Genomic DNA, 25,425 nt, shown 5'->3' with positions numbered 1-25,425 from the left:
ACAGTTATGTGAGAACCGTGCAAATAGCAAGGAAGGGAGGGATCAGAAAGGCTTATGAGAGGGAAGGAGAAAAAAAATAAAGGGCTGGCCTTAAATACAACATTAAATCAGTAATTTCAAGAGGAGTGTCCCCATCTCTTGGTTCACCACCTCCACTGTCCCCCCATAAGGACATTTCACACCATTTGTACTACAAACCATTTCACATTTCCTTTACAATTAACGTCCCTCTCTTTGTTACTGGATGGGACCAGAAGCTCCAACTCCAGACATTATCTTGAGGGATAATGGGAGAAGCCAGGGTTGGAGCACTTCTAACTCAGTGCTGAGAAGGAGACAGTTGGTGGGAACAAAAAAAAAAAAATGTATATAGAGGTTTCTATAAGAGTTTTACCTTTTTTTACCCCTGAAATTTGAATTTTCACTGAGTCTCCCAGCACGTGGGATTTTGGAAAGTTCTGATTGAGAGAAATGGGATTTATTCCAGTCACCACCAGCACATCCAAGCAGTCACTGGGTCCAACCCCTCCTGGAAGCCACATGCCAGTGGGAGATGTCCCACAGCCTGAGTGCTCCAGAAACACAGCAGGGAAAAGTAAAGACCTCAGGATCCAACTATTCCATAAAAAAACCAGTCAGCCCAAATATAGCCACGGGCTCATCCTTCAGGAAACGACTGCACGTGGCACTTGGTGCCCTGCTCGGTGACAAGGTGATGCTCCAGGCCCCAAAGGTTGGATTGATGATCTTGGATTCTGGGATTCAGGGATTTTGGGGAGCGACAGAACTCAATTCACAGGAAATTTGGGTTTTCTGTGCAGCGTTTCTGCACAGACACAAACTCTCCCTGGATAACCCCTCAGCTGTTTGTTGGGATTGAATTCCATCTTCAGCTTGCCACATAAAACACCTCAGAGATTTTGTGCCCTCCATAAAATATTCCAAAAAGCAGCTTCTGTCCCACACAGGCAGCTCAGTGCCTTCAAAGTGCACCCCAACCCCTGCTAGAACCTCTCTATTAGTGATTAACTTATTTCCAAGTCCATGCATTAATTAAAATAAAATTAACACGCCGGGAAATAAAACTGCTGAACAGAACTGGCCATTAAAACATCTTTAGTACAGCACAGCCAGCAATTTCCTCCTATATTTAGGGAAAAAAATAGTTATGGGGCTGACCATTGCTTCGTGTTAATAACAACATTCCCAAATTTGGCCTTTTCTCCCGAATTTACCCTAAACCAAGACAAACACAGAACGAACTGGCAAATTTGGGAAGCCCCTTGGGGCTGGATGGACAGGAGAGCCCGTGGCCTCTCCCTGGCTGGAGGAGCCAGTGCAGAAAACCATGGAGAGGGATAATTTTAATGGGATTTAAGAACTGGGACCACCTCAGCTGCCTGAAGCGCAGATCTCAGGAATGCCACCCAGGCCCTGCAGAGCAGTAATTTTTTCCAAAACCAAGGAACACTGGGAATGCTGGCGTGAGGGGCTGCTGGAGAGCAAGGCCAAAGGCACAGAACTCCTCTTTGCTTTGTCCAACTGCAATTCTGAACTTCATCCCTCATGGCTTCACCCTAAATCCACAGCTCAGGTGGAAAACAGCAACTGATGAAGAGGAGGAGGAGGAATTGCTGTAAGGAATTCAGGAGAAGCTGCCATGGTCAGTGGAGAGGGAAGGGCACAGAGCATGGAATCTACTGGTTTGTGATCAATAAAAAATACCCAACAATGATTCTGTCACATTACATCAAAACGCCTTTTTCTAATATCAGCAGTGGAAAACTTTTAACCATAAATTTTAGGCTGAAATCCTCAAAAATCATCACAGCGAATGCTGAATTCTAAAAAGTGACAACTTGGATTATTTTTTAAAATTCTTTAAACAAAACCTTCCTGCTATGTTTTAGCCAGGAACTCGGAAAAAGAGAGAGAATTCCTCACAGATCACTGCCACGAATAAAACAGTGTACAAATATTGATAATTCCCTTCCAGCCGGCAGGGGAAGGGTTAACCCTGGGAACACTGGAGCTTTATGGTGTGCACAGCCCAGAATTAGCTCCCACCCCAAAATGAAACACTGCCAAAGCTGTCCTGCATTAAGGGCACTGGAACTCCATAATAATTTATGAACTGGACTCTGGTTTTTTACACCCCTGCAAACAATGGCGAGGCAGGAGGTCCGAGGAAGCTGAGGGTTAAAGGTGATTTTGTAGTACCTGAATTCCCTTCAATAACTCAACACATGACCATTAGCCTGCTTTATCTGCCTCTATTAGGAAGAGCTGATGAAAACTTTTAATCTGCTTCCCAATGGCTCCAAGCACGGAGGGGACAGGAGATTGTTTTGTTGGGAGCAAGGGGATATAAAAATAAAATTCAAATAAAAGTGGGGAGTTGGCCTGGCCTCAGCAGGGAATGATCAGCAGGAGCTGTGTCCTCACTGTGGGCACCTGGCCATGGGTGGCACTGCCCTGCCCACAGCTCTGCCCAAGTCAGGGGTAGATGGGATACCAGGGAGGAATTCCTGGCTGGGAGGGTGGGCAGGCCCTGGCACAGATTCCCAGAGCAGCTGGGGCAGCCCCTGGATCCCTGGAGTGTCCCAGGCCAGGCAGGAAGGGGCTTGGAGCAGCCTGGGATGGTGGAAGGTGTCCCTGCCCAGCACTGGATGATCCCTAAATTCCCGTCCAACCCAAGCCACTCCATGATTTCTGGCAGAAAACACCAATCACAAATTACCGCTGACTCACTACACGTGATAAATCACATTTTCCCCTAGATCAGGATGATTTCCTGCACATTCATTTATTTATTTATTCATTTGGAAGTGGATTACTTATTTCTTATCCATTCATTTGGAAGTGGATTATTTATTTATTTATTTATCCATTCATTTGGAAATGGATTATTCATTTATCTATTTATTTATTTGGAAGTGGATTATTCATTTATTTATTTATTCATTTGGAAGTGGATTATTTATTTATCTATTTATTCATTTGGAAGTGGATTATTTATTTATTTATTTATTCCTTTGGAAGTAGATTATTCATTTATCTATTTATTTATTTGGAAGCAGATTATTCATTTATTTATTTATTCATTTGGAAGTGGATTATTTATTTATTTATTTATTTATTCCTTTGGAAGTAGATTATTCATTTATCTATTTATTTATTTGGAAGCAGATTATTCATTTATTTATTTATACATTTGGAAGTGGATTATTTATTTATCTATTTATTCATTTGGACGTAGATCATTTATTTATTTGAAGTAGATTATTCATTCATTTATTCATTCATTTGGAAGTGGATTATTCATTTATTTGCAGAGCCAAGCCAGAGGCATCCACTGCCTTAAAGCCTCTGCAAACTTGAGCCACTGCTTAAGGAGAACAAATTGGGGACGTTTCCAATAGAAATAAACAGCACGGGCCCAGAGCAGAGGGAAAACACTGAGCAACCCCCAAAATCTGTCCAGCCCAAGGTGACAAAGGATTCCCAGGGCACATGGCCAGGCTGCCCTGGAGGTGATTTCCCCCTGCAGGCACATCCATCACCCCCTGGCACCCCCAGGGCAGCTCCTCCCTGCAGCTGGGGCCAGCAGAAGCAAGGCTGCCTCACCCAGGGGGGGATGGATCTCTGGGATTTGCCCCCGAGATTAAATTTCATCCTTCAATATCCCCCAGTGCCACCCCTGCCCTGGCAGGGACACCTCCCTCTGTCCCAGCTGCTCCCAGCCCTGTCCAGCCTGGCCTGGGGCATTCCCTGGATGGGGCAGCCACAGCTGCTCTGGGCACCCTGTGCCATTTAAATTCTTATTTCAGCTGAAATCAGAGAATCCTGGAGTGGTTTCAGCTGGGAGGGACTTTTAAAAGCCAAGTTATTTTTTGTTTGAATGACAGGCAGGAATTCCCAATTCCCAATATCCCATCCATCCCTGATCTCTGTTAATGTGAAGCCATTCCCTGGGTCCTGTCCCTCCAGCCCTTGTCCCCAGTCCCTCTCCAGCTCTCCTGGAGCCCCTTTAGGTCCTGGCAGGGCTCTGAGCTCTCCCTGGAGCCTTCTCCTCTCCAGGTGAACAATTCCAGCTCTCCCAGAGCAGAGGGGAGGAGCAGCCCCCATACCCACAATGGCAATGCCAGCCTGGGAGAAGCAAAATCCACTAAAAAAAAAAAAAATCAGGAATAAACCAAACCTTTGTCCTGTCCCTGTAACCTTCACAGACAGAAAGAGGAACTGGAAGTTCATCAGTTTGGGGTTTTAAATCCCCCAGGAGTCAAAGCCAGCCCTTCCTCTCCCTCCTTCCCTAAAGCCCCGTGGAATCTCCTCCAAGCAGGTAAGAAAATAAAAGCCCAATTAGAGCTACTGTAACTCCCCAGTTGTTTAGACATAATTGTCTAAATAAAATAAAGGGCTTAATTAGCATGATCGTCAACATAAAGGCAGATTTGAATAAACATTCACTTCGTCAGTCAGAAGCAATTAAGGTTTCTCTTGATAAGAGCAATCTCAGCTGGATGCAGATGTTTTTAATAATGCAAATATTTTTCCTACTTGGAATAATTAAGCTCAGTATTTTTTAAAAGAAACTCTGCAAAGGCTGGTGTTGGGAATAATCAATATTTCCCTTTCTCCCCCAAGAACCACATCATGAATGTTTGATAAGGGAATTTTCAACAGCAAGGGAAGCATCCTCACACTGAGGATTTACAAGAAATACTTTTGTGTCCCACTTCAGTCAAACAAAAAATAAATTCTGGCCTTTAAAAGTCCCTCCCAGCTGAAACCACTCCAGGATTCTCTGATTTCAGCTGAAATAAGAATATAAATGGAAGCAATTTCCCCCCAGTGAGAGTGGGTTTCTATGCATTAATACAAATGGAAAATGCCCAGTGGGATATTTTTAGGGGCAGGTGAAGGAAGGACTGACAGAAATGACCTCCTGTGGCAGATGTGATGGAGCTCCAACCCAGCTGAATGCTCCTGGCCCTGCAGAGATCCCAGAATGGGATTGCTCCACTCCCTGAGCCCCGTCCCGAGGTTGGGCTCCATCATCTTGGGGGTCCTTCCCAACCTGAATGATTCCATCCCTGCCTCTGTGCCTGCAGGCCTCAGCCAGGACAGGGCTTTGGAAGATTTCACCCACTCAGGAATATGAAAAGCCACTTGTTTAATACCCTCAGAATGGGCTTTGCTCCTTGCTGGAGATCAAGGGGAAGAACTCGATGGTAAAAATAAATAAATCACCCCACAACTTAATTCTGGTGGTGCCCAGGGCAGCTCCTGTCAGTGCTGAATTCCTCCTCCTGTGCCTGATCCATCTGCACACGCTGCTAATCAGCTCAGCCCTCCCTCCCCTCTGCCCCAAATTGCATTTAAAACACAAATAATAATAATAAAACATCATAAAAACGTCACCAGACAAAGCAAATACACCAGAACCCCGAACCTGCTCTCGCTCATATTTTGTCCCAGCCCCTATAAAATTAACTTTTACAACTTTTACTGGCAACTCCAACCTGGGTCGAAATTATTCTCTGATTACTGTGCCCATATATCTCAGGGCAGGCAGTGACCCTCATCCAATTACCTTCAGGAACACTTTGCACACACCCAGGCTCCACAATTAAAACTGGGATAACACACACCCCGCTCCTGGGGTGGAAAAGTCTCCCTGGATGATTTGAAATGTGGCAAAAATGAAAAAAAAAAAAAAAAGAAAATTAAAAAAAAAATTGCTCTTTTAATCCCAAAATCAATCATGCACAAACTTTAACAGCCTGAGAGGGTTGTGAGGGGTTTTTTTGTTGTTGTTTTTCAAACACAAAACCCAAATAAAAGCCCCCTCAGCATGCACGGTGCTGGCTTTAATTTCCTTGCGTGAACGGCCTGTTTGCAGGGAAGAGGAATACCTGGAATTTGGGCTCGTTACTGCCCTATGAAATATGTCTCCAATGCCAGGCCTGGCTGGGGGGTGGATTTAAGCCTGACTTCAGTGCAGTTGCCCCAGCCCAAGTGTCAGGAGGTGGAGTTTAATTAGCCTGGGCTGTGCTGGGCACGGGAATCAGGCTCTGCTCACACTGAGCAGCCCCGGCTTCCATGGCCCCAAAAGCACCAAAAGGGAAGGAGGGAGAGGAATGGGGTGGGAATTCCAACTGGAGCAGGTCAGAGGCAGCTCCCAGATTGCTCCAGCTTTGGGGGGGATAGGTCCCATTGGATTTATCCCACTGAATTTATCCCACTGAATTTATCCCACTGGATTTATCCCATTGGATTTATCCCACTGAATTTATCCCACTAAATTTATCCCACTAAATTTATCCCATTGGATTTATCCCACTGAATTTATTCCACTATATTTATCCCACTGGATTCATCCCACTGGATTTATCCCACTGAATTTTTCCTACTGGATTTATCCCACTGGATTTATCCCACTAGATTTATCCTACTGGATTTACCCCATTGGATTTATCCCACTGGATTTATCCCACTGAATTTATCCCACTAGATTTATCCCACTGGATTCATCCCACTAGATTTATCACACTGAATTTTTCCTACTGGATTTACCCCACTGGATGTATCACATTTGATTTAAGATTTTTTAGGGTTTTAAACCCCCCAGGAGTCAAACCCAGCCCTTCCTCTCCCTCCTTCCCTAAAGCCCTGTGGAATCTCCAGGCAGGTAAGAAAATGAAAGCCCAATTAGAGCTTTAGGGTTTCCCATCAGCTCTGGAGGAGCAGAGATCCCTTGGAAAGAGGGGGATGCCCCCAAAGGATGCCCAGCCCTTGGGAATGCTCCCCCAGAGCCTGGCTCAGCTGCTCCCCTGGCAGGGAACGGGCACATCCCAGTCTGGGATCCAGGTTTAATTCCTCAGGGATCAGGGACAGCTGGGGATTACTGCCCCCAACACACTTCCCACACCATTTATCCCAAAATGGACACATTCCTCCTCTGCCAGCAGCTCTGCTCCAGAGCTCTGCACCCACCTGGACAAGGGGGAGCTTTTGGGGAAAGCCTCCTGTGGGCAGAGCCAGGGCCTGGAAGCACAAATTAAATGTGGAAGCTAAAAAGGCTTGGAATCTGCTGCTGATTATTTGAAATTCCAATTTAAAAATATGAATTGCAATATAAATCCTCTAATTCTATATACAGAGATATGAATTGCAATATAAATGCTCTAATTCTATATACAAAAATATGAATTGCAATATAAATGCTCAAATTCTATATACAAAGATATGAATTGCAATATAAATCCTCTAATTCTATATAAAAATATATTAATTGCAATATAAATTCTCTAATTCTATACACAAAAATATGAATTGCTATACAAATTCTATATACAACTGTGTGTAAAAGCCACTGTCTGTAAGCTTGAATTTGCCATGAAAAAAAATAAAATGGAAGAGACTCAATAATAAAAAGGCAGAAAATCCCAACTCTAGAGACATCCAGAGCTGCTCCAGCAGCACCCAAAAGCCAGAGCTCAGTCAGCAGATAAAGAGCAGAACAGTGCAAATCCTTACAGGAAAAAGACTGAATTGACTACAAAAACCAAATCTAAAAGAATAACCAATAAACCCCAAGTTAAGCAGCACAAGAGAGAAACCCAAAGAGAATCCTAAAATCTCCTGAGCTGGAAGGAACCAGGAGGATCATCAAATCCGGGTGCTGGTCCCGCCCAGGACAATGCCAACAATGCCACCCTGTGCTGGGAGCACCCAGCTCCACCTGAGCCTGCCAAAACCTGGGCACCATCCCTGCAGTTCAAAACCCTACAGGAGAGGTGACCCCAAGCGCTGGGGAGGGTTTGGGAGGGAGCTGGAGAGGAAGCCAGGCTGAAAAGGGCTGTCAGGAAATCCTGACCAACCCAAAGGATTGGAAAGGACGGGCAGGGGCTGGGGAGGAGGAGTGTGAAAAGAGGAGAGGGAGGAGAAGGCCCCGTGATGCCCTCAGGTACTCCATGTGCAGCTCCTGCCGTTGGCTGGGATGCACAAAGGGCTCCTTCTTCCGAGGGAGAGGGAGCCATGCAGAACATTCACCATGGCTAATTAATTTCGGCCCCTCAATTACCAGGGGGATCTCGTGACACAGCTTTATTTGTAGCCTCTCTCTTTTTTTTTCTTTCTTTTTTTTTTTTTTTTAATAAACAAAAAGCAGATAAGAAGCGTGACACCTTTAATGGCTTTACAATGGCTTTACAATGGCTTTACAACGGCTTTACAATGGCTTTCCTGCCAGCTCAGCCCACGTGGAAAGGCTTGTCCTGCCCTTGGGAGTCCCAGCACTGCTCCCTAATCGGATCATCCCTGTGCCAGCCACAGGGACATCGCACAAACCATGGCATGGTTTGGTTGGAATGGTTAAAGCTCATCCCATTCCGACCCCCTTCCACAGGCACAGACACTTTCCACTGGAATATCCATCCAAATCCTCCAAGCAACGGAAATGCAAGTGGAAAATGGGAAAGCGCTAAAAACGGAATTAATTCAGATAACAAAGCAGAAAAAATCCTGTTTTATTACAAAAGATTTGCTGCCTCAGACGCTGCGTTGGGGCAGGAGATGCCCAGAGTTCCTGGACAAAAACCACAGGAATAAACAACGCTGTGGGTTGTTTCTTTTTTTAACTGAAAAGGGAAAAGCTGTTGTTTCTACATCCCAACACAGATTTCCACATGAAAATAATTCACCAAAGCCAGCACGGTCAGAGCTGCTGCCAGCCTGCCCATGGGGAGCTGGGGACGGTCACAGCAGAGCCAAACTCCTCAAAAATGTGACAACACCTCGGTAACTTTGGGGTGAAGGCCTTGCTCCCTCCTCCTCCTGTGCCTGCAAAGGACAGGGAGCAGCCACGAGGGCCAGGGAATAATGGGGACATTCTTCCACCCACCCCAAACCTCCCACAGCCCAGGGCCTGCAGCAGAAACGGCCCCATTTAATTTAAAGGAACAAAGGACATTCCCTGAGCACCCTGGGGCTGGAAATAAACCCTAAAGGCAAGAGTTTGTGTCCACAGCTTTTACATCCAGGGGGGAACTCCATGGGGTGGTGTCTGAAAGACCAGGATCAAGCAATGTTGGATAATAAAAAATAAATTCATGGAGCAGAGTTTGCCTCTCACAAACCAACTTCTGCAACCCAGAAGCTCTTTCCAAGGAGAAGACCAACATGAAACCTCCAAAGAAACTGAGAAGCAGCCAGTTTTCCACAAATCCCTGGTTTAGCACAACAAAAGCCAGCAGAGGCCTTTCCCTGTCCCCAGAGGGAGGGTTTGGGATCCTCCAGGGCTGGGATGGCTCTCCCAGAGCCACCCTAAGCCAGGAGCTCTGCAGGAGCAGCTCTGATGCCTTCAGTCTGAGCTTTCCTATCTCCCAGATTCTGCACTGCATTGGTCCATGACTCTGAACTCCATAGAAAGTGTCAGCAGTTCTCCTCACAGCTCAGTCACACAGAACAATCCTTTTCCTTTTCCAGCCCCAGAACCAAGGACACCACTGCAGCTCCAGGCCCAAAAAGTGCAAACAACAGGGAATGGAGGAGAGCAGCCTGGGAGGGTGGGACTGCATCACCTGAGCTGGAACTGGACAATGAACCCAATATGGGAATGGACCAAAACTTATCAAAGTGTGACAACTCCTGACCCATTGTCCATCTTGGGTGTAGCCACAGCCAGGCCCTTGCACTGCCCAAGGTGAATCCTTTGAGGCCTTTTAATAAATCCCTGCTTTATTCCTTAACTCTGCCCAGCCTCTGCTCCAGGCAGCCTCTCAAGGCATCAAGGATGCTCTGGGATCTGATCCCACCCAGGAGGAGCTCCTGGGGCAGCTCCTGCAGGCTCTGACAGCCCCAAAGCCTTCCCAGCACTCTCTCCCTTGTGGACACACCGTGCCAAAGCCATGAGAGATGAAATTCCTGGTTCCTCCAGCTCTGCATCCTCCTCCTCCTCCTCATCCCACATCAACATCCCTGCCCCGCCACGCTTCCATTGGCACCTCAGCATTTCTGGGGTTTCAGCCACCCCACAGCCCCTCCAAGCCCTGTCCCCTCCCACCTGTGCCAGGTTTTCCCTCTCCAGCAGCACGGATTTGGTTTTAACCCCACAATCCTGAGATTTTGTGCACCAACATCCACAAAAACTCTGTCCTGGAGCGTCACAGCTCTCCCACACGGGAGGGTTTCTGACAGCAGAGCTGCTGATGGAATTCCTGTCACTGGAAAAAGGGGAATACCCCAAACCCCACTGCAGAGCAGAGGGAATGCTCAGCTGGGAACCACAGAGACACTCAAAATTCTTTTATTCCCATAAAGATAAGCCTTGGATCCCCATGGAATGAGCAAATCCTGCTGCAAGCCCAGCCTGGAATTTGGGGAGAGGAGCAACTCCTGATGTTTTTGGGCTCTCCAAAAGCTGCTTTAAACAAAAAAATGGAAAAGGAGAGGCCTCTCCTGCCAGACAGCTCAACATAAAGCACATTTTTGGGCAAACTTCAAAAGTTTAAACCATCCTGAAACTCGGGCACGGAGCAACTTCAATTTGGCAAAAGATCAGCCGTGCTTGGAACCCCAAATCCAGCCAGAGGAATGCTGGGCCTGGGAGGGATGGTTCACAAGGAGATAAAGTATTAAATTTCTGCTAAATCTCAAGCAATAAAATCAAATTCGAGCTTGGAGGGAAGGGAATGAAAAGGCCGATGTGGAATTGCTTGGTGAAATTTGTGTTGCTTTTACTTGAGAGGGACATTTTGGAGTTTATCAAAACCAGCTGCTGTCACAGCCCCACATCCGTGGTCCTGGAACATGGATGTGATTTATCCCAAGAAATCTGTAAACCAAACAGGACAAAGCTCTCAATATCTTCTACAATAAATTCTTTCAACAGGTAAAGCAAATCCTGCAGCAAGTTTCCCTAATGGGTTACAATGACAAAAATCAGGAATCCAGGAGTTCTGGGTGGTTTCTAATTTTTAATGGTTTTGGGCTCTCCAAAGTCACAAAACCATTAAAAATGTGGAATATTAAATGATGAGTAAATTACTGCCCACTGACACCTGTAATTCTGACACACCCATGGCATGCTCAGGACTGGGATGAAGAAAATTCCCAGCAAGGAATTCTTCCCAAGATGCTTTTAGGAGAGCAAATTTTGGCTAAAAGTCAAATATTTGGATAAAAATTCAATATTCCCATGGGCTGGCACCTTCATGACCACATCAGGCACTGTGGAAACTCCTGGTTCCACACCCAAACCCAGCTCCTGGGATTTCATTTTCCTTATTCCCTTTCCCAAGCCATGGCACAAACTGCAGGGCAGAAACCCAAGGTCTGGAATCACCTTGGGCTCAAATCTGCCAGCTGGAAAAGTGGGGATCATCTTCAGAAAACCAGGACTTGGGAAGTGGCAATGAGATCCAAGGATGAAGGAAGGACCAGAGTAAAAGAAGGAGGAGATCTAAAAAAGTTAATTCTCTGTTTTTTGGGATCAAAGGCAGCTCTTCTGTTACAGCAGGAGAAACAAATAATTTCATTCCCTATTCATCCACTACAAAAATTCCTGCCTGGAATCTCCAGCAGGCCCTAAAAAAGGAGGTGGACTAAAAATCTCCAGGGAAATACTTCAGAGTATGGATAAATAAGGGTTTAGTCCAGGAATGTCACAGCACACCCTACAAAGGGCTCTCCTGCCACAAAAACCACAGGGATTGGTGCCAAAAATGCAATAAAAGGCTCCTGGATGTGCCAAGGAGCTCCTGGGACAACTCAGGGAAAGGCAAATCTAAAATTCTCCATGAGGATCTGGCTAAATTTGAATTAAAAACCAAAGGGGTTTCACCACGTTTTGGTCACCACCTTTAACCAGCAGCACAGAAAAATCCTGAGTCTGGTAGAGAGATGTGAGTGAAGATCAGCAGTGAGAGGTTCCATGGAGTGGAGAATCCATGCAGCCTCTGGAGCAGGGGCAGCCCTGGCACAGCCCCAGGGCAGCACTGACCCCCTGGCCCCACTGGCTCCCTGCAAACACCACTGCAGGTGCAGATTCCTGGGATTTATCGTCCCATTTATCCCTGCATTTCCAGTATTTCAGGAGTTTTTGTCCTGTTTTATTGCCACGTTCTCCCTAAAACATGCAATGCATCCCAAAATTCCCCTGTCTGCAGCATCACCTCCCAGCCTTTACCCATGTAAAGGCAGCCCCTTTGTGCCTCCACAGAGGAGAGTGTGAAACCCAGCCAGTCCTAGCCTGAAGGGAACTTTTCCTTCAGTCCAGGGTGCAAATGGAACCAAAGTGCCAGAGGAACAGCCAGGAATTCCAGAGGGCTCCCCCAGAAAGCCCAGCCCTGTGTGGGTGACAGATAAATCCTGGAGGAGAGGAAACATCAGACACCCAGGAGAAGTCAGGAACATCCTGACTGGCAGTTAAACCCATTCCATAGGAGATGTTGAGGCAATCCCACTAAAATCCTGAATTCTTGCCCAAAATAGGGCTCTGGGAGGGAGATGCTGCAGCCTGGCAGGAGCACAGGACAGGAATCCTGGATTCATCCCTGGAGGATAAACAGGAGATGGTGCTGAGCCAGGAGTGAAGGAGATCCCTGCTCCTCTGGGTCACTCTTCAGCTCTTCCAGCTTGGAAGGGGAGTGAGACCCAAAAATCCCTACAGGATACAAATACAGACACTAAACAGGGCAAAGCCTGGGATAAATGGGTTTAATCTTCCAGAGGGCAGGGATGGATGGGATATTGGGCAGGAATTCCTGGCTGGCAGGGAGGGCAGGCCCTGGCACAGGTGCCCAGAGCAGCTGTGGCTGCCCCTGGATCCCTGGCAGTGCCCAAGGCCAGGCTGGACGGGGCTTGGAGCCCCCTGGGACAGTGGGAGGTGTCCCTGCCCATGGGGTGCAGGAATCTGGAGAGGCACCAGCACCTGAACTTTAATCTCTGCAAGTCCCAAATCCAGTTCCTGTCTGCAGTACAACCCCAAAGTTTCATGAGGAAAGGCAGGTTTGACTGGCTCTGAGACCTGCCTTTGATGGCTGTGCCTGAATTACCCTTCCCCTTCTCCTGGCACAGCCAAGAGTTCCTGGAGCTCCCCTGTCAGTCCCTGTGCACTCAGGGAGTTCAGGTTCAGTGCTCAAAGGGAGGGAAGTGTCCAGCAGCTCCATTTACCAACACAACTGCTGGGAGAGAGGGGAGGGAAGGCACCTGGAGAGCTCAGGATCCACCCTGCTCCCTGCCCACGGGGAACTCCTGCTGGAGCTGCTGGAAAAACCCTTTGTGATGATTTTTAGCAACTTAAAAGCGTGGCACCTACACTAAAAATCATTAAAGAGCAACACAAAGAGCCCAGAGACATTTCCAGGCCGTTCCTGCTGCTGTTGGATTCCCACATCTGTGCTGCTGTTCCCAATCCTTCAGCTGAGATCAGAGCAGGACGGGGTCTCACATCACCTGCCAAGCTCCCACAGGCTGCTCAAATTGTAATTAACTCCTGGAATTAAAATATTCCCCTCTTTGCCTCGGGGCCAAGGATAACACATCCCATGATTTCCACTGTGAGCTGCTCACAAACTGCTGGTGGCAGCTCCTGCCCTAAGGATTTACCAACCCTGAGGGATCCCACGTGGAGCAGGGCCACCTCCATGGGGACACCTCCAGCAGGTGACAGGGATCAGGGAGGGGGTTTTACCCCTCTGCCCTGCTCAGGTGAGACCCCACCTGCATGGGGAAGGACCTGGAGCTGCTGGAGCCAGTCCAGAGGAGGCTCCAGGATGATCATAGGGATGGAGAGCTGGGATTGCTCACCTGGAGAGGAGAAGCTTTGGGGTGACCTCAGTGTGGCCTTGCAGGACCTTTAGGGGCTCCAGCAGTTGCTGGTTGAGGACTCCCCACTCTCTCCTCTGCATGAGCAGGGGTGGCCTGACACCCGTGAGTTATAACAGCAGAAATATTCCTGAGGGAGAAGAGGGGTGGAGAAGGAATTTTGGTCCCAACTCCCCAGCAGTGTGGAATATTGCACTGGGAGGAGAAGAGAACCAGCAGCAGGACCCCAGGAGTTCTCCTTTCTCAGGTAAGGGGAGTTCATGGCTCACATTTGCTCTGGGATAAGAAATCCTGCTCCCACCAAGTCCCACCGAGCTTTAATTCCAAGTCCCTTGCTTGCCCCACCAAGCTTTCATTCCCTGCCCTCAGCAGCTGATGGGAAACCCCAGCGGGGCCCAGGGCAGCTCTGGGGAAAGGTGGGCACTCCCTCACCTCATCCCAGAACCCACAAATCCATGGATGGACTGCAGAGCCTGCCCAGCCTGTGCTCCCCTCAGAGGCACCCACCACGGCAGTGGGAAATCCAGTCTTGTCCTGGGCTAACTGGACACAATCCAGCTCAGTCCTGTTGCATGTCCTGGTTATGCTGAGGCCAGAAAAGCCCTTCCACTGAGACTGAGAGGGAGCAGGAAGGATCTGATCCTTGGAAAACACAGATCAGTGAATTCCTGGGCAGGAGGAAGAGAAATGCCATTTTTAATACAGATATTTCCACGATCTTGGCAAGGGCAGCAAGTCACAATCCCTATTTTCCGTGTAAATTGGTCAAGAGGGAAAAGCCTCTGGAGAGAGCTTGGAGGAGTCAAAGATTTTCCCTTGGAATGGGGAATGACAGCAGGGTTAGGAAAAAGTTTCATTTCTTTGTCTTGAGCTATTTGGAGGCAGACTAGAAAACTTGCTTATAAAATTCCATAACTAGAAATCCCAGGAAGTGGAAGAAATGGGTCTGAAAATGGGAATACTCCTAAGGATGGGAAGAGAAACCAATGTTACTCCACAAAGCGATTTCACAGCTTCAAAATAATTAAAAATTCCAAATTAAAAAAAAGAGAAAAAACAACAAAAAACAAAAACCAAAACAAACAGGAAAGGGTGTCCTGTTTTAAACTGGTGGGAAAAGGCTCCCTCCTGCTTTTATGTGAATTTTATCCCCACAGTGGCTGGTTTTTGTTGCAGCACAAATGACATCATACAGGAGATGACTGGATGGCTCCACACATGATTTTACTGATCTGGCGAGTTTTTAGGCTTGAAAGAACTAATCCACCCTGAGATCCCCTCCCATCTTTTCTGGAGAATGCATTCCAAAAACGATAAGCAAATTATCTGACATTATATCTAATTACAGAAGCTCCTAATTACACATCCCTGTTTGGAGGCAGCGGAGCAAACGCTGCGCTTCCCAGAACAGCAATTCCTGCAGTGCACAGTAAATCAGCTTGTGCTTGCCACTGATGTGAAACTTTAACCTATAAATTAAATTAATAAGAGACAAAGGCTTCTTTTGTGCATTCGCAAGCCTGTAGGATTTTAGAAATAATAGGACTGGAAAGTGATTTATATTCCAAGATTAAAGGTCAGTTTGGCGCACACGACTTTGGAGCAAAACACCACGGCAGAGACTTCAAATTAACTCGTTCCTGCACCCCCCAACCCTGGATTGTTCTTTTTTCCAGAGCTACAAGGGCTTGATGTGAGAGCTGGAGTGCTCAGAAGATGGAAAAAACGTGGAGAAATGTGGAATTCTTCCTGATCTCTGGGAAGGAAGGAGATGTGCCTGGGAATTGGCTCAGGCCATGTGAGCTGATCACTGCAGTGACACAACCTGTGAGCTGCACTTCCAGTCAAGCTCTGTCTCGCATGGGGAGGCTGAAAGCACAGGGAATTGTATGGAGAAATATGGGAATTGTATGGCAGAAATCACCTGGAAATTGGAGCCATGCAAATAAAGGGAAGGGCTCAGCTGTTTTTAAAGTTCTGCCCATGGTGGGATTTTCTCCTGGCCCGGTCCTGTTTTATTCTGGGGGAATAAAAATTCCAGCTGAGCTTGAAACCTTTGGTGCACAACAAAAAATATTATCATGGAATGGGCTGGAAGGGGCCTTAAACTCATCCAGTTCAACCCCAACACCTTTCACTATCCCAGGCTGTTCCAAGCTCCAGCCTGGCCTTGGGCACTTCCAAGGATGGGGCAGCCACAGCTTCTCTGGAATCTGTGCCAGGAATGTTACCCAGAGAACTGGGATTGGTCACTACATTTACTCCCAAAAGAAAATCCCAAAAAGAGACTGGAGGAGGAAAAGGAGGGATGTGCACCCCTGTCCACCACGGGGAATGCAGCTCCTCCAGCAGAGCTGAGGCAAGGGACCTGCAATGAGGGAAAATTCCCTACAAACACTGAGAAAGGTGGGAGAGGATGGGAAAAACAACTCTCCTTAAACTGCACCTGCTGAGGAGGAGACCAGGAAAGAGATTATTTAATGTCCCTAAAGAGATTATCTAATGTCCCTAAGTGCCAGGAAGGATGAGAGGAAATTCCTCTACTCGTGCTCATGGTGATTAGTTCTGACCATTGGGATAATCCAGAGGTGGATCCAGAGGTTCCCACTGGGAGAATCCAGAGGTGGATCCAGAGGTTCCCACTGGGAGAATCCAGAGGTGGATCCAGAGGTTCCCATTGGGAGAATCCAGAGGTGGATCCAGAGGTTCCCATTGGGAGAATCCAAGGGTGGATCCAGGGGTGGATCCAGAGGTTCCCATTGGGAGAATCCAGAGGTGGACCCAGAGGTTCCCATTGGGAGAATCCAGAGATGAATACACCAGGATGAGGGCTCTGGGCAAGGTCTGGAGGTCCCAAGGCTCCAGACTGGAGGATGAGGACCAAGAATCTTTGTAGATATCAAGGAGCTGCCAACATCACCCCAGGAGGCCCCTGGGCCTTTCTGTTCCCTAAAGCACCAGGAGAACCAGACCTGGTAAAAAGACCTTCCCTGAGAGGGTGGGGAGATCCCAGATTCCCAGAGCAGCTGTGGCTGCCCCTGGAAGTGTCCAAGGCCAGGCTGGAGGACCCTGGGATAGTGGAAGGGGTTTGGAACTGAATGGGCTTTAATGTCCCTTCCAACCCAAACCATTCCATGTTACTTCTAAAGACCGGAAAATGCTCTTCTGCCACTTCCCCCTCTCATTTCTGCCTTCCAGAAAGCATCAAAATTTGTCACCTTCCTTCTCTTTGCGCATTTCTTGAAACACCCCATTAACAGGCTCAGAAATCCATCATTTAAATAATTACCAGAGCCTTGCCTGTGTTATCTTCTGAGCTGCCAAACCTCCTGGGCCCTGTACGTTCCAGGAGCAGTGCACCATTCCCCACAGGCCTGGGAGCTCAGGGATGGGATGGGATCCAACATTCCTGCCCCTGGAGGAGCCCAGGGAGGACAGGAGCCACTGCAGGGGCAGAGCTGCTGGAGTGGCTGTTGTGAGGATTAATCTGATTAGGATTGAATCCGACCAAATGCGTGGAGGGGGGAGGAAAAGAGAATGTTTAAGGGAAGTGAGGAGGGTCCTGGGTGGTCTGCAAACGAGTTGGGAACAGTGGGAGAGTGTGAGGAAGAGATGAAATCCAATAGGTGTACAGGAAGCTTTCACCAGGCTTAAAACAAATCCGTAAGAAAAACAGCAAAGAATCCAGGAAGAGGAATTGTGTTACTGCTGGAAAGGGGATTGGCATATTCCCAACGCAGGGTGACTGACAGCTCTGCTGCTGATCCCACACCCCAAACCCTCACCACACAAAGCTCCCCTGGAGGGAAATGTCCATGAAACCTTCCCTGGTTTCTCCTGGTGTTGCTGGGAATCATGGAAAGCTGAGGGAACCAGAGGCAGGTGCCACCCACCTGCTCCAGTGGCAAAGGGGGGAGCCCAGAAGGTGTTTTTGAGTAAATACAGATGCTTTAGGTGAAGAATCACAGGGAGAAAAGCAAATCTGAACTGCAGCAAAGAGAAAAATGAAATCCCGCCCCAATCCTGGTGCTCCAGTGCCCATGGAAGTCACGTCTGGGGGGGATCATCACTAGAACCTAGAATTTATTGGAATTCTGGAATGGTTTGGGTTGGAAGGGACCTTAAAGCTCCTCCAGTGCCTCCTCTGCCATGGCAGGGACACCTTCCACTGTCCCAGGCTGCTTCAGCCTGGCCTGGGACACTTCCAAGGATCCAGGAGCAGCCACAGCTTCTCAGGGAATTCCATCCCAGCCCCTCCCCATGCTCAGGAGGGGAATTCCTTCCCAATTTCCATCCAGCCCTGCCCTCTGGCAGTGGGCAGCCATTCCCTGTGCCCTGGCACTCCATGTAGAAGTTCCTGCACATTTTCCTCTGGGTATTTTCTCCCTCAGCACTGCCTCCATCCCATCTCCTCCAGCAGGCCATGGCCTCCTCAACCCAGAGAAGCTGGGGCTGTTTTCTGATGCTGACTGGCAGCTCCACCTTTTATTTTGATAATTCTCTTTGAGCAGACACTCCTCCCCCTTTCTCCTGAATTCCCTGCCAGGATCCTGGTCCCCCTGGACACAGAACTGATGCTGATTTGGGGTGTTGGGACCTCACTTCCCACCCGTGTGCCACGTTTGATGCTCGTGGAACACGAGGCAGCTCCAGCTCCTGCCCTGCCTGTCAGCAAAGCCCTGCTCCCAACCAGGACCTGCCTCTGGAAAGCTGCTTCCCTGCCTGCTCTGCTGGGAATAAAACATCCCCCAGCAGATCCCTGCATCAATCTGCTTTTGTTCTGCCTCAGGCCAGCGCTGTAAATCACCTTCATCCTTCCAGCACATCCTGTGAGGGCACAAGCCCCGGAATTCCTTCCCACTTTTTAAACCTGGCCTAACTGGGCATCACTGTCAGTATTTATCATTCTGTCTCCTCAGACTGCAGCTCCACCAGGATGGATTCACTTCTGGGAATTGAGGGCTCAGAGAGCTCAGCCCTCATTTTCTGCAGCACTTCCAAACCCTGGGAATCCAGAAGGGCTCAGCTGGAAGAGATATCCCTGAATCTCTGCCAGCAAACCCGACCTGTGCAAACCCAGCACGGCAGATCCTCCAAGCCAGGCCCAAACCCCACTCCTAAAGCATTTGCTCCCTCTTTTTTCAAGTGATGGGCACCTCCAGGAGAGCAGAGCCAACCCAGCCTTGGGAAAAACGAACCTTTCCAGCAAACTGCACTCAAAGATGCCTTGAATCCACGTCAGAGACCTGGGACTCGTCTGGAAAGCTCTCTGAGATCAAGGTCTCCTTGCAGAGCCCCATACAAAGTCCAGACACAGCCTAATAAGCTTTTGATGTCCTGCTGACATTTATCTGCCAATATTATTGCTCCAAGCACTTACCCTATGATGGATCTCATTATTTCCTTGATCCCAGGCCAGCTCAGCCCCTGGCCCTTCCTCCAGCCTCATGGAACTCCCCAAAACCCAGCAGAGAGCCCCAAATCCTCAGCTTCCAATGCCCCCAGAGCAGCCCTTCGAGACATGGGAATAAAGACAAGTGGTTTTGCAATTCTGCCTCTGGAAAGGTCAGTTCTCAAAACTTCTGACCAAATGGGAAGGGAAAAAAATAAACCAGCTGAGCACCAGAGTGTTCTTCCTTTGGTATCAGTCACCCAGACTCAAAGAGCAGTTTGCTTTTGCCCCAGGAGATGGAAATAAATTGCATTTACAGCCCCCCACGGGCAGAGCTTTGCTCCCTCCTTGCTCTCCTTACCCAGAACTCATCAACAGCAGCTTTGGTGCCTGCACAGAGCTGTCCCACGAGGGCAGAGATGGAGCACAGCTCCTGTCCCTCCTGTTTTCATGGAAACACAGCTTGCAGAGGATGAATTTTCCACGGTCAGTTCCCAGAAGTGGCCCTGAGCTCACAGCCTCGTGTCCAGCTCACCCTGAGCCCTGCTGGACCTCCACAAAGCCTTGAAATCACTTCTGGGGAGATCTGGGAAAGCTCCTCACATCCAGGCTGCCTCTTGTGCCAGGCTCAGACACAGCCCTGGGCTGGAACCAGCAAAATCCACCAGCAAAAGCCTCTCCAAGCTCACACCCTGCACGAGGGAAGGAGCAGGGACACAAATTATTCTGCATTTAATTAAATTTAGGAAGGAATCCTTCCCTCTGAGGGTGCTGAGGCTCTGGCACAGATCCAAGCACTGTAAACTTAGGATGCTCCATAAATATTTTATAATATAATTATTAATGTTACCAACAAAAAGATCCCCAAAATTATTTCCACGGTGACTTCCTTTAATAATTATTGTTTTCTGTTTAATTCAGCACCACTTCCCTCGTCTGAATTTGCAACTTTAGAATTTCCAGCACGAAATCTGAGCACCTGCTTTCCCTGCTAGGAACATTTTCCCTTCCAGCCATGCAAACTGCTGGAACGAAGCCCACCCCGAGCCATCCGGGCTCATAAAAGCAGCTCATTTTCTGATTCATCCCAACAGATTGCTAAATATTATTTACTTTTCGTTTCATAATGGCTCGGAAAAAGCTGGATGAAAAGCTTAACGAGGTCTAATCCAGGGGAGAGGAGGGAGAAAAGGAATGAAGAGGCAGTTAAGGAGCAGTTTGAGCTTCCTTATCGCCCTTATCAGCACAGCTATCAGTCAGCAAGGCCTAATTAGGCACAAAAGCCATTGTGCTTCATCCAGAGCTTCTCCAGGAGCTGGGGCTGGAGCCCTGCCTGACAGCCTCTGCTTGGGAGCAGCGCTTCCACAGCAATTAGGGACAATTTGTCCCTTCAGGAGTGCCCTCTGTGGCTGTGCAGGGTCTTGGGGACAGAGCACACTTGGGGAAACAGCAGCGACACTTTTGGAGCTAAAATGGGCTGGGGTTCGGCAGAGTTCAGTGAAATCCCCCAGACTTTGCTGCTCTGTGGTGACCAACCCGCCCTGAGCTCCTGCAGGGAAGCAAATCCTGGATCTCACTTCCAGCTCTGACCAAGATTTGTTGCTCCAGGAGCGGGGTTTAGTTTTGCTTTCCCTTTATCCTTTTGCCTCAACATCAATTCAGCTTGGAAAAGACCTTTAAGGAAATCAAGTCCAGCCATTCCCAGCAGCGCCACCAGAGTGACCACTGGCCTCAAATGCCACATCCACGTGGGTTTTGGTCACCTCCAGGGATGGGGACTCCATCACTGCCCTGGGCAGCTCTTCCAATGCCTGACCACCCTTTTAGGGAAGCAATTTTCCCAAATTTCCAATCTAAACCTGCCCTGTCCCAGCCTGAGGCCGTTCCCTGTCCTCCTGTCCCTGTTCCTGGGAGCAGAGCCCGACCCTCCCGGCTGTCCCTTCCTGTCAGGAGCTGTGCAGAGCCAGAAATCCCCCTTGATCCCCCTTTTCTGTAGGCTGAGCCCCTTCCCAGCTCCCCCAGCCCCTCCTGGTGCTCCATTCCCCTCCCTGGCCAGGCTCCAGCCCCTCCATGTCCCCCTGTCCTCGGCCAGGTCAGTGAGGTCCCTCAGGAGGGACCCGTGGCTGTGTCCAGCAGCTCAGCCTGGATTCGGTGCCCAGCAGGGCTCCTGCCCCAGCAGCTGCTCCCACAGCTGTTCCCGCCAGTTGGTGGCTGAATTTTCCAAGATATCTGTCTGGAATTAAAAAGCAGCAGCAGCAATTTGGCAGCCAGGAGGAAAAATGCATCAGTGGATTGCATCCCACCCTGAGCACCTCCAGGCTGGGACAGGAGAGACCAGACCATGCAGGACCTGCCCATCCCAAAGCCCCCCTGTGATCATCTGAACTGCTCTGCCAACACTTCCACCGGCATCCAGAGGCTCCTTCTGGAGTGGCTGGGGTCAGAAATGTCCATGTTTGGTGGCCTGTGCCACCAGGGCTGCTCCACGCCAGGAGATCTGGGCACAGGGAGCTCTGCAGGGCTCTGGGATCTTCCAGCCTGGGGATTTGCTCTGCTGTGCCTGTGCCAGGCTGCATTCCCAGATAAATCCTGGAACAAGGCAATGGTGAGGCCCTGGGTGCTCCCCCATCCCCATCCCAACCCTGGCTCAGACCTGGTGCCTCCTAAGAGGGGTTGAAAGCTGCTCCAGCCCACCTGGGAGATGTCCTGCCAGCTCCAGAAACGGCCTGGAGTGCTCAGAACCTTCCAAGGCAGATTCTCCCAGAGCTGCTGGGCTCTGGGAATGATCCCTGTGGGGCAGGCAGGGACAGGGGGACACGCTCAGCCGTGGCCCTCCTTGCACAGGCAGGGACCTGAGGCTGCCTCTGCCTCCCCTGGGAGGGGGGATGGATGTCCCAGGCACTGTGGGATCCATGCCAGAGGCTCCAGGGGGAGCAGAATTCCAGCTCCACAGCCCGCAATCCTGGCTTGTGGATTTGTCAAGCCTGGTGCCCACAGCAGACAAATCTGAATAATCCTGAAATGTGAATAATGCCAAGCAGAGCTGAGACCCAGAGCAGCTTCTCTCTGCAGCAGCTGCACCAGGAACAGCTCCCACTGAGGTAAAACTCCATTTTCCTGGCACTCCTTGCAGGGCAAAGAGCCCTCTAACCACAGTGAAACAACAGCAGCCCCAAAAAGGGATACACAAACCCATGGGTGGCAGAGCCCAGGACTTCTCCTGCCAGGTGCCACCCAGCTGTGTCCATTTGGATGCGGTGATGCGGACACACGAAGCTCCAGGACACCACAGGGACTGGGATCCCATCCCACAGCCACTCTAGGTGCAACCCACGTGCTCACCTTGGAGCCCCTGGCCTGGGCAGCACAGAAATCCAGGGAGAAGGAGGTGAAATTCCCTCTTGGTGGTGTCTTGCCAAGCTGGGATTAGAGTTTGGGGCTCCTGGCACCCAGAGGCACCATTAATCCCCAGGCAGTTTCCAGGTGCCAAAGCTGTGCCTGGTGCTGAGCAAAGCCTTCTCCAGCTCCAGCAGAGCCTGGATTCTCTCCCACAGAGAGAATCCAGAATTCCTGGAGCCCATCTCCTCCTGAGGGACCCAGGAGGGTCAGGCTGGTAGGAAAATCCCCCTCCTGTGCCAAGCATGCCATTCCCCTCTCCAAATCACACAGAGAGCCCCAGCAAGGCTGGGACGAAGGCCCTGCACACCAGAAGGGAAGGAAGAAGGGAAAATGACCCAATTAACCATAACACCACTGGACTGTCCCAGCCACAACTCCTGACAAAAGTGGAAATGTTCTTTTCCACGGGCAGAGCTGCAGGTCCTACTACAAATAAATAGTCCAGGCAGGGACGGAGGCCATGTGTTTCCATTAATTCTCTTGGCACAGGAGCCCATGTAGATCTTGGATGCAGCTCGTGCTGGAGCAGGAGAGCTGGGGTGGCCAGCATACATCTCAGCACAACCCATCTGGCCCAAATCCATCCCCAGCCTGCTCCAATCCCCACTTTTATCATCCTAATTACGAGCAGATTCCCAGCTCCCTCCCTCCCTCTTCAGCTGCCCCATTTTCTCCCCCTCCCTCTGGCTGGAATCAGCAGGTGAATCCCAGCCTTTAGGTATTTTTGTTCCATTATTGCTGGTGGACAAAGTTTGGCCTCTTTCATTTTCGTTTTCTTGCAGCCTCTTTTGTGGGGATTAAAATAATTGATATTGATAACGAGATCTGCCCCCTGCCCCTGGTCCCAATTACTTGCACAGGCTGGGGATCCTGCCTTATGGATCTGACAGGAATGGTCTCAATTTTCCCTCTGGGCTCCAGGACTGATGCTGGGATTGATTTGGGATTATTGGGGCTGATTGTTGTGGGCTGGGGTCAGCACTGGAGCCGGCCCGGGCTGGCTCGGAGCTGCATTTTCCCCAAGTGCTGCCAGGTGCCTGGAAAAGGGGATAATTTACTGCAGCCACCCCCATGCTCAGGATCAGAACGACAGCACTGAAGGGGTTTTTCATCCCAGGTTTTGCTGGGGGTGAAGTTGGATCCTTGGTGCTGTGTGAGAGCCAAGGAGCAGCAGCTTTTGGACAGGCCCAGCCCCACAGTGAGGGGAAACCCCAGTGAAAGTAAATGAGAGTGACACAGAAAAGGAGATTTAAAGCTGAGAAGGCAATCAAGAGCTTTTTGGACATGCAAAACCTTATTTCATAAAGTCATGGAATTGTTAAAGTTGGAAAAGCCTTTTGAGATCATCAACAACAGCAACACCAGCCATGTTCATCACCATGTCCTCAAGTGCCACATCCACGTGGGTTTTGGTCACCTCCAGGGATGGAAACTCCATCACTGCCCTGGGCAGCCCTTCCAATGCCTGACCACCCTTTTAGGGAAGGAATTTTCCCTAAATATCCAATCTAAACCTGCCCTGGCCCAGCCTGAGGCCGTTCCCTCTCCTCCTGTCCCTGTTCCCTGGAGCAGAGCCCGACATCCCTGGCTGTCCCTTCCTGTCAGGAGCTGTGCAGAGCCAGAAATTCCTCCTGATCCCCCTTTTCTCCAGGCTGAGCCCCTTTCCCAGATCTTCCTCATGAGACTTGTATTCCCAAATATTTGATGGCCACAGATTGCAGAGCAGAGACATCATAACTTGCAGTGGCTGTGAGGTGAATCCAGGGAAGGGAATATTCCTTCAGGACCATTCCCCTCACCAACCCAGAGCTTCTCACCCTGGGAACATCACTGGATGCAGCATTTTCCTTTTTACCACCATTTATATAAAACTCAAATGCAAAAATAGAGGTGAGGAGAGAAGGGGAGCCAATTTTGCCTCTGGAACCAGAGAGGAGACAAACCCAGAGCCAGCAAAAAGCCCCAATTTATAATCAAAATGCAACATAATCACTGCAACAGATGTCAAAAAGATAAACCCACGGAGTTCTGAACTGCCAAGGATCTGCTCTGCATGTTGGAGAGCACAGGGATGCTCTGATTCTGTCAAATGGTCACTTTTTGGGGGTGTAAGCAGGAACAGCACCACAAAAACCTCCTCTTTCCTCCTTTCCCTGCCCTGCAGCAGATTTACAGTGCAAGTTCTCAGTGAGGCTCAGGTTTGCCCCTGGATCCACGATGGGGAGGGGAGGGAAGGAGAGAAATTGGTCTTTTAGGACTGTGGTTGGGAAAAACCAGCATCACCCAGCTGGCACAGGGACATGGCCTGAGTGCCAGAGGCTGGGATAAAGAGGGAAAACATGGAGAGCTGCCTGGCAGGAGAGGAAAGGTTGGGGGAAACGATTTTACAAAAGAAAAGCAGACAAGAGAAATGAGGTTTTGTGTGCACATCACTCACCTCGTAGTGATAATCCATGCAAGTTAACTCTCTCCAGCAGCGATCTCCACGGATTTTAATCAGCCCCTGGGGGAAAAAAGGGCAAAAACACTGTCACAATTATTTTATTTTACTTTGTTTTGTGTCTCTAGGTGCCAACTTCTGTGGTTAAACTGCAGGGGTTGAATGAGGCCCACGGCACATCCACAGCCCGGGTCCAGTTGTGGTTCCCAAGGGAACACAATGGATCTGACTCATTCCACTGCCTCGTTACTGAAAATCTGACATAAATCCTGGTGGAATATGCCAAATTCCCCTTCCAGGAAGAAGCCTCAGCCACAGCTGAGCCTTTGCTCAGGTCTGAGCAGCCCAGGGCTCCTGGCAT

At 49.3% G+C, this 25,425-nt stretch overlaps 1 protein-coding gene across 1 annotated transcript in view; it reads right to left on the bottom strand.

The window, feature by feature from the left end:
* Nucleotides 1–25,425, bottom strand: part of LMF1 (lipase maturation factor 1) — a 96,691-nt gene that overhangs the window by 59,510 nt on the left and 11,756 nt on the right. Inside the window, exon 2 of the mRNA XM_066561128.1 lies at nt 25,062–25,127. Coding sequence (XP_066417225.1) covers nt 25,062–25,127 — 66 coding nt within the window. The remainder of the gene's footprint in view (nt 1–25,061; nt 25,128–25,425) is intronic.

Source organism: Molothrus aeneus, chromosome 16 (assembly GCF_037042795.1).
Source record: "Molothrus aeneus isolate 106 chromosome 16, BPBGC_Maene_1.0, whole genome shotgun sequence".
Taxonomy (NCBI): domain Eukaryota; kingdom Metazoa; phylum Chordata; class Aves; order Passeriformes; family Icteridae; genus Molothrus; species Molothrus aeneus.
This window is presented reverse-complemented; position numbering and strand designations above follow the sequence as displayed.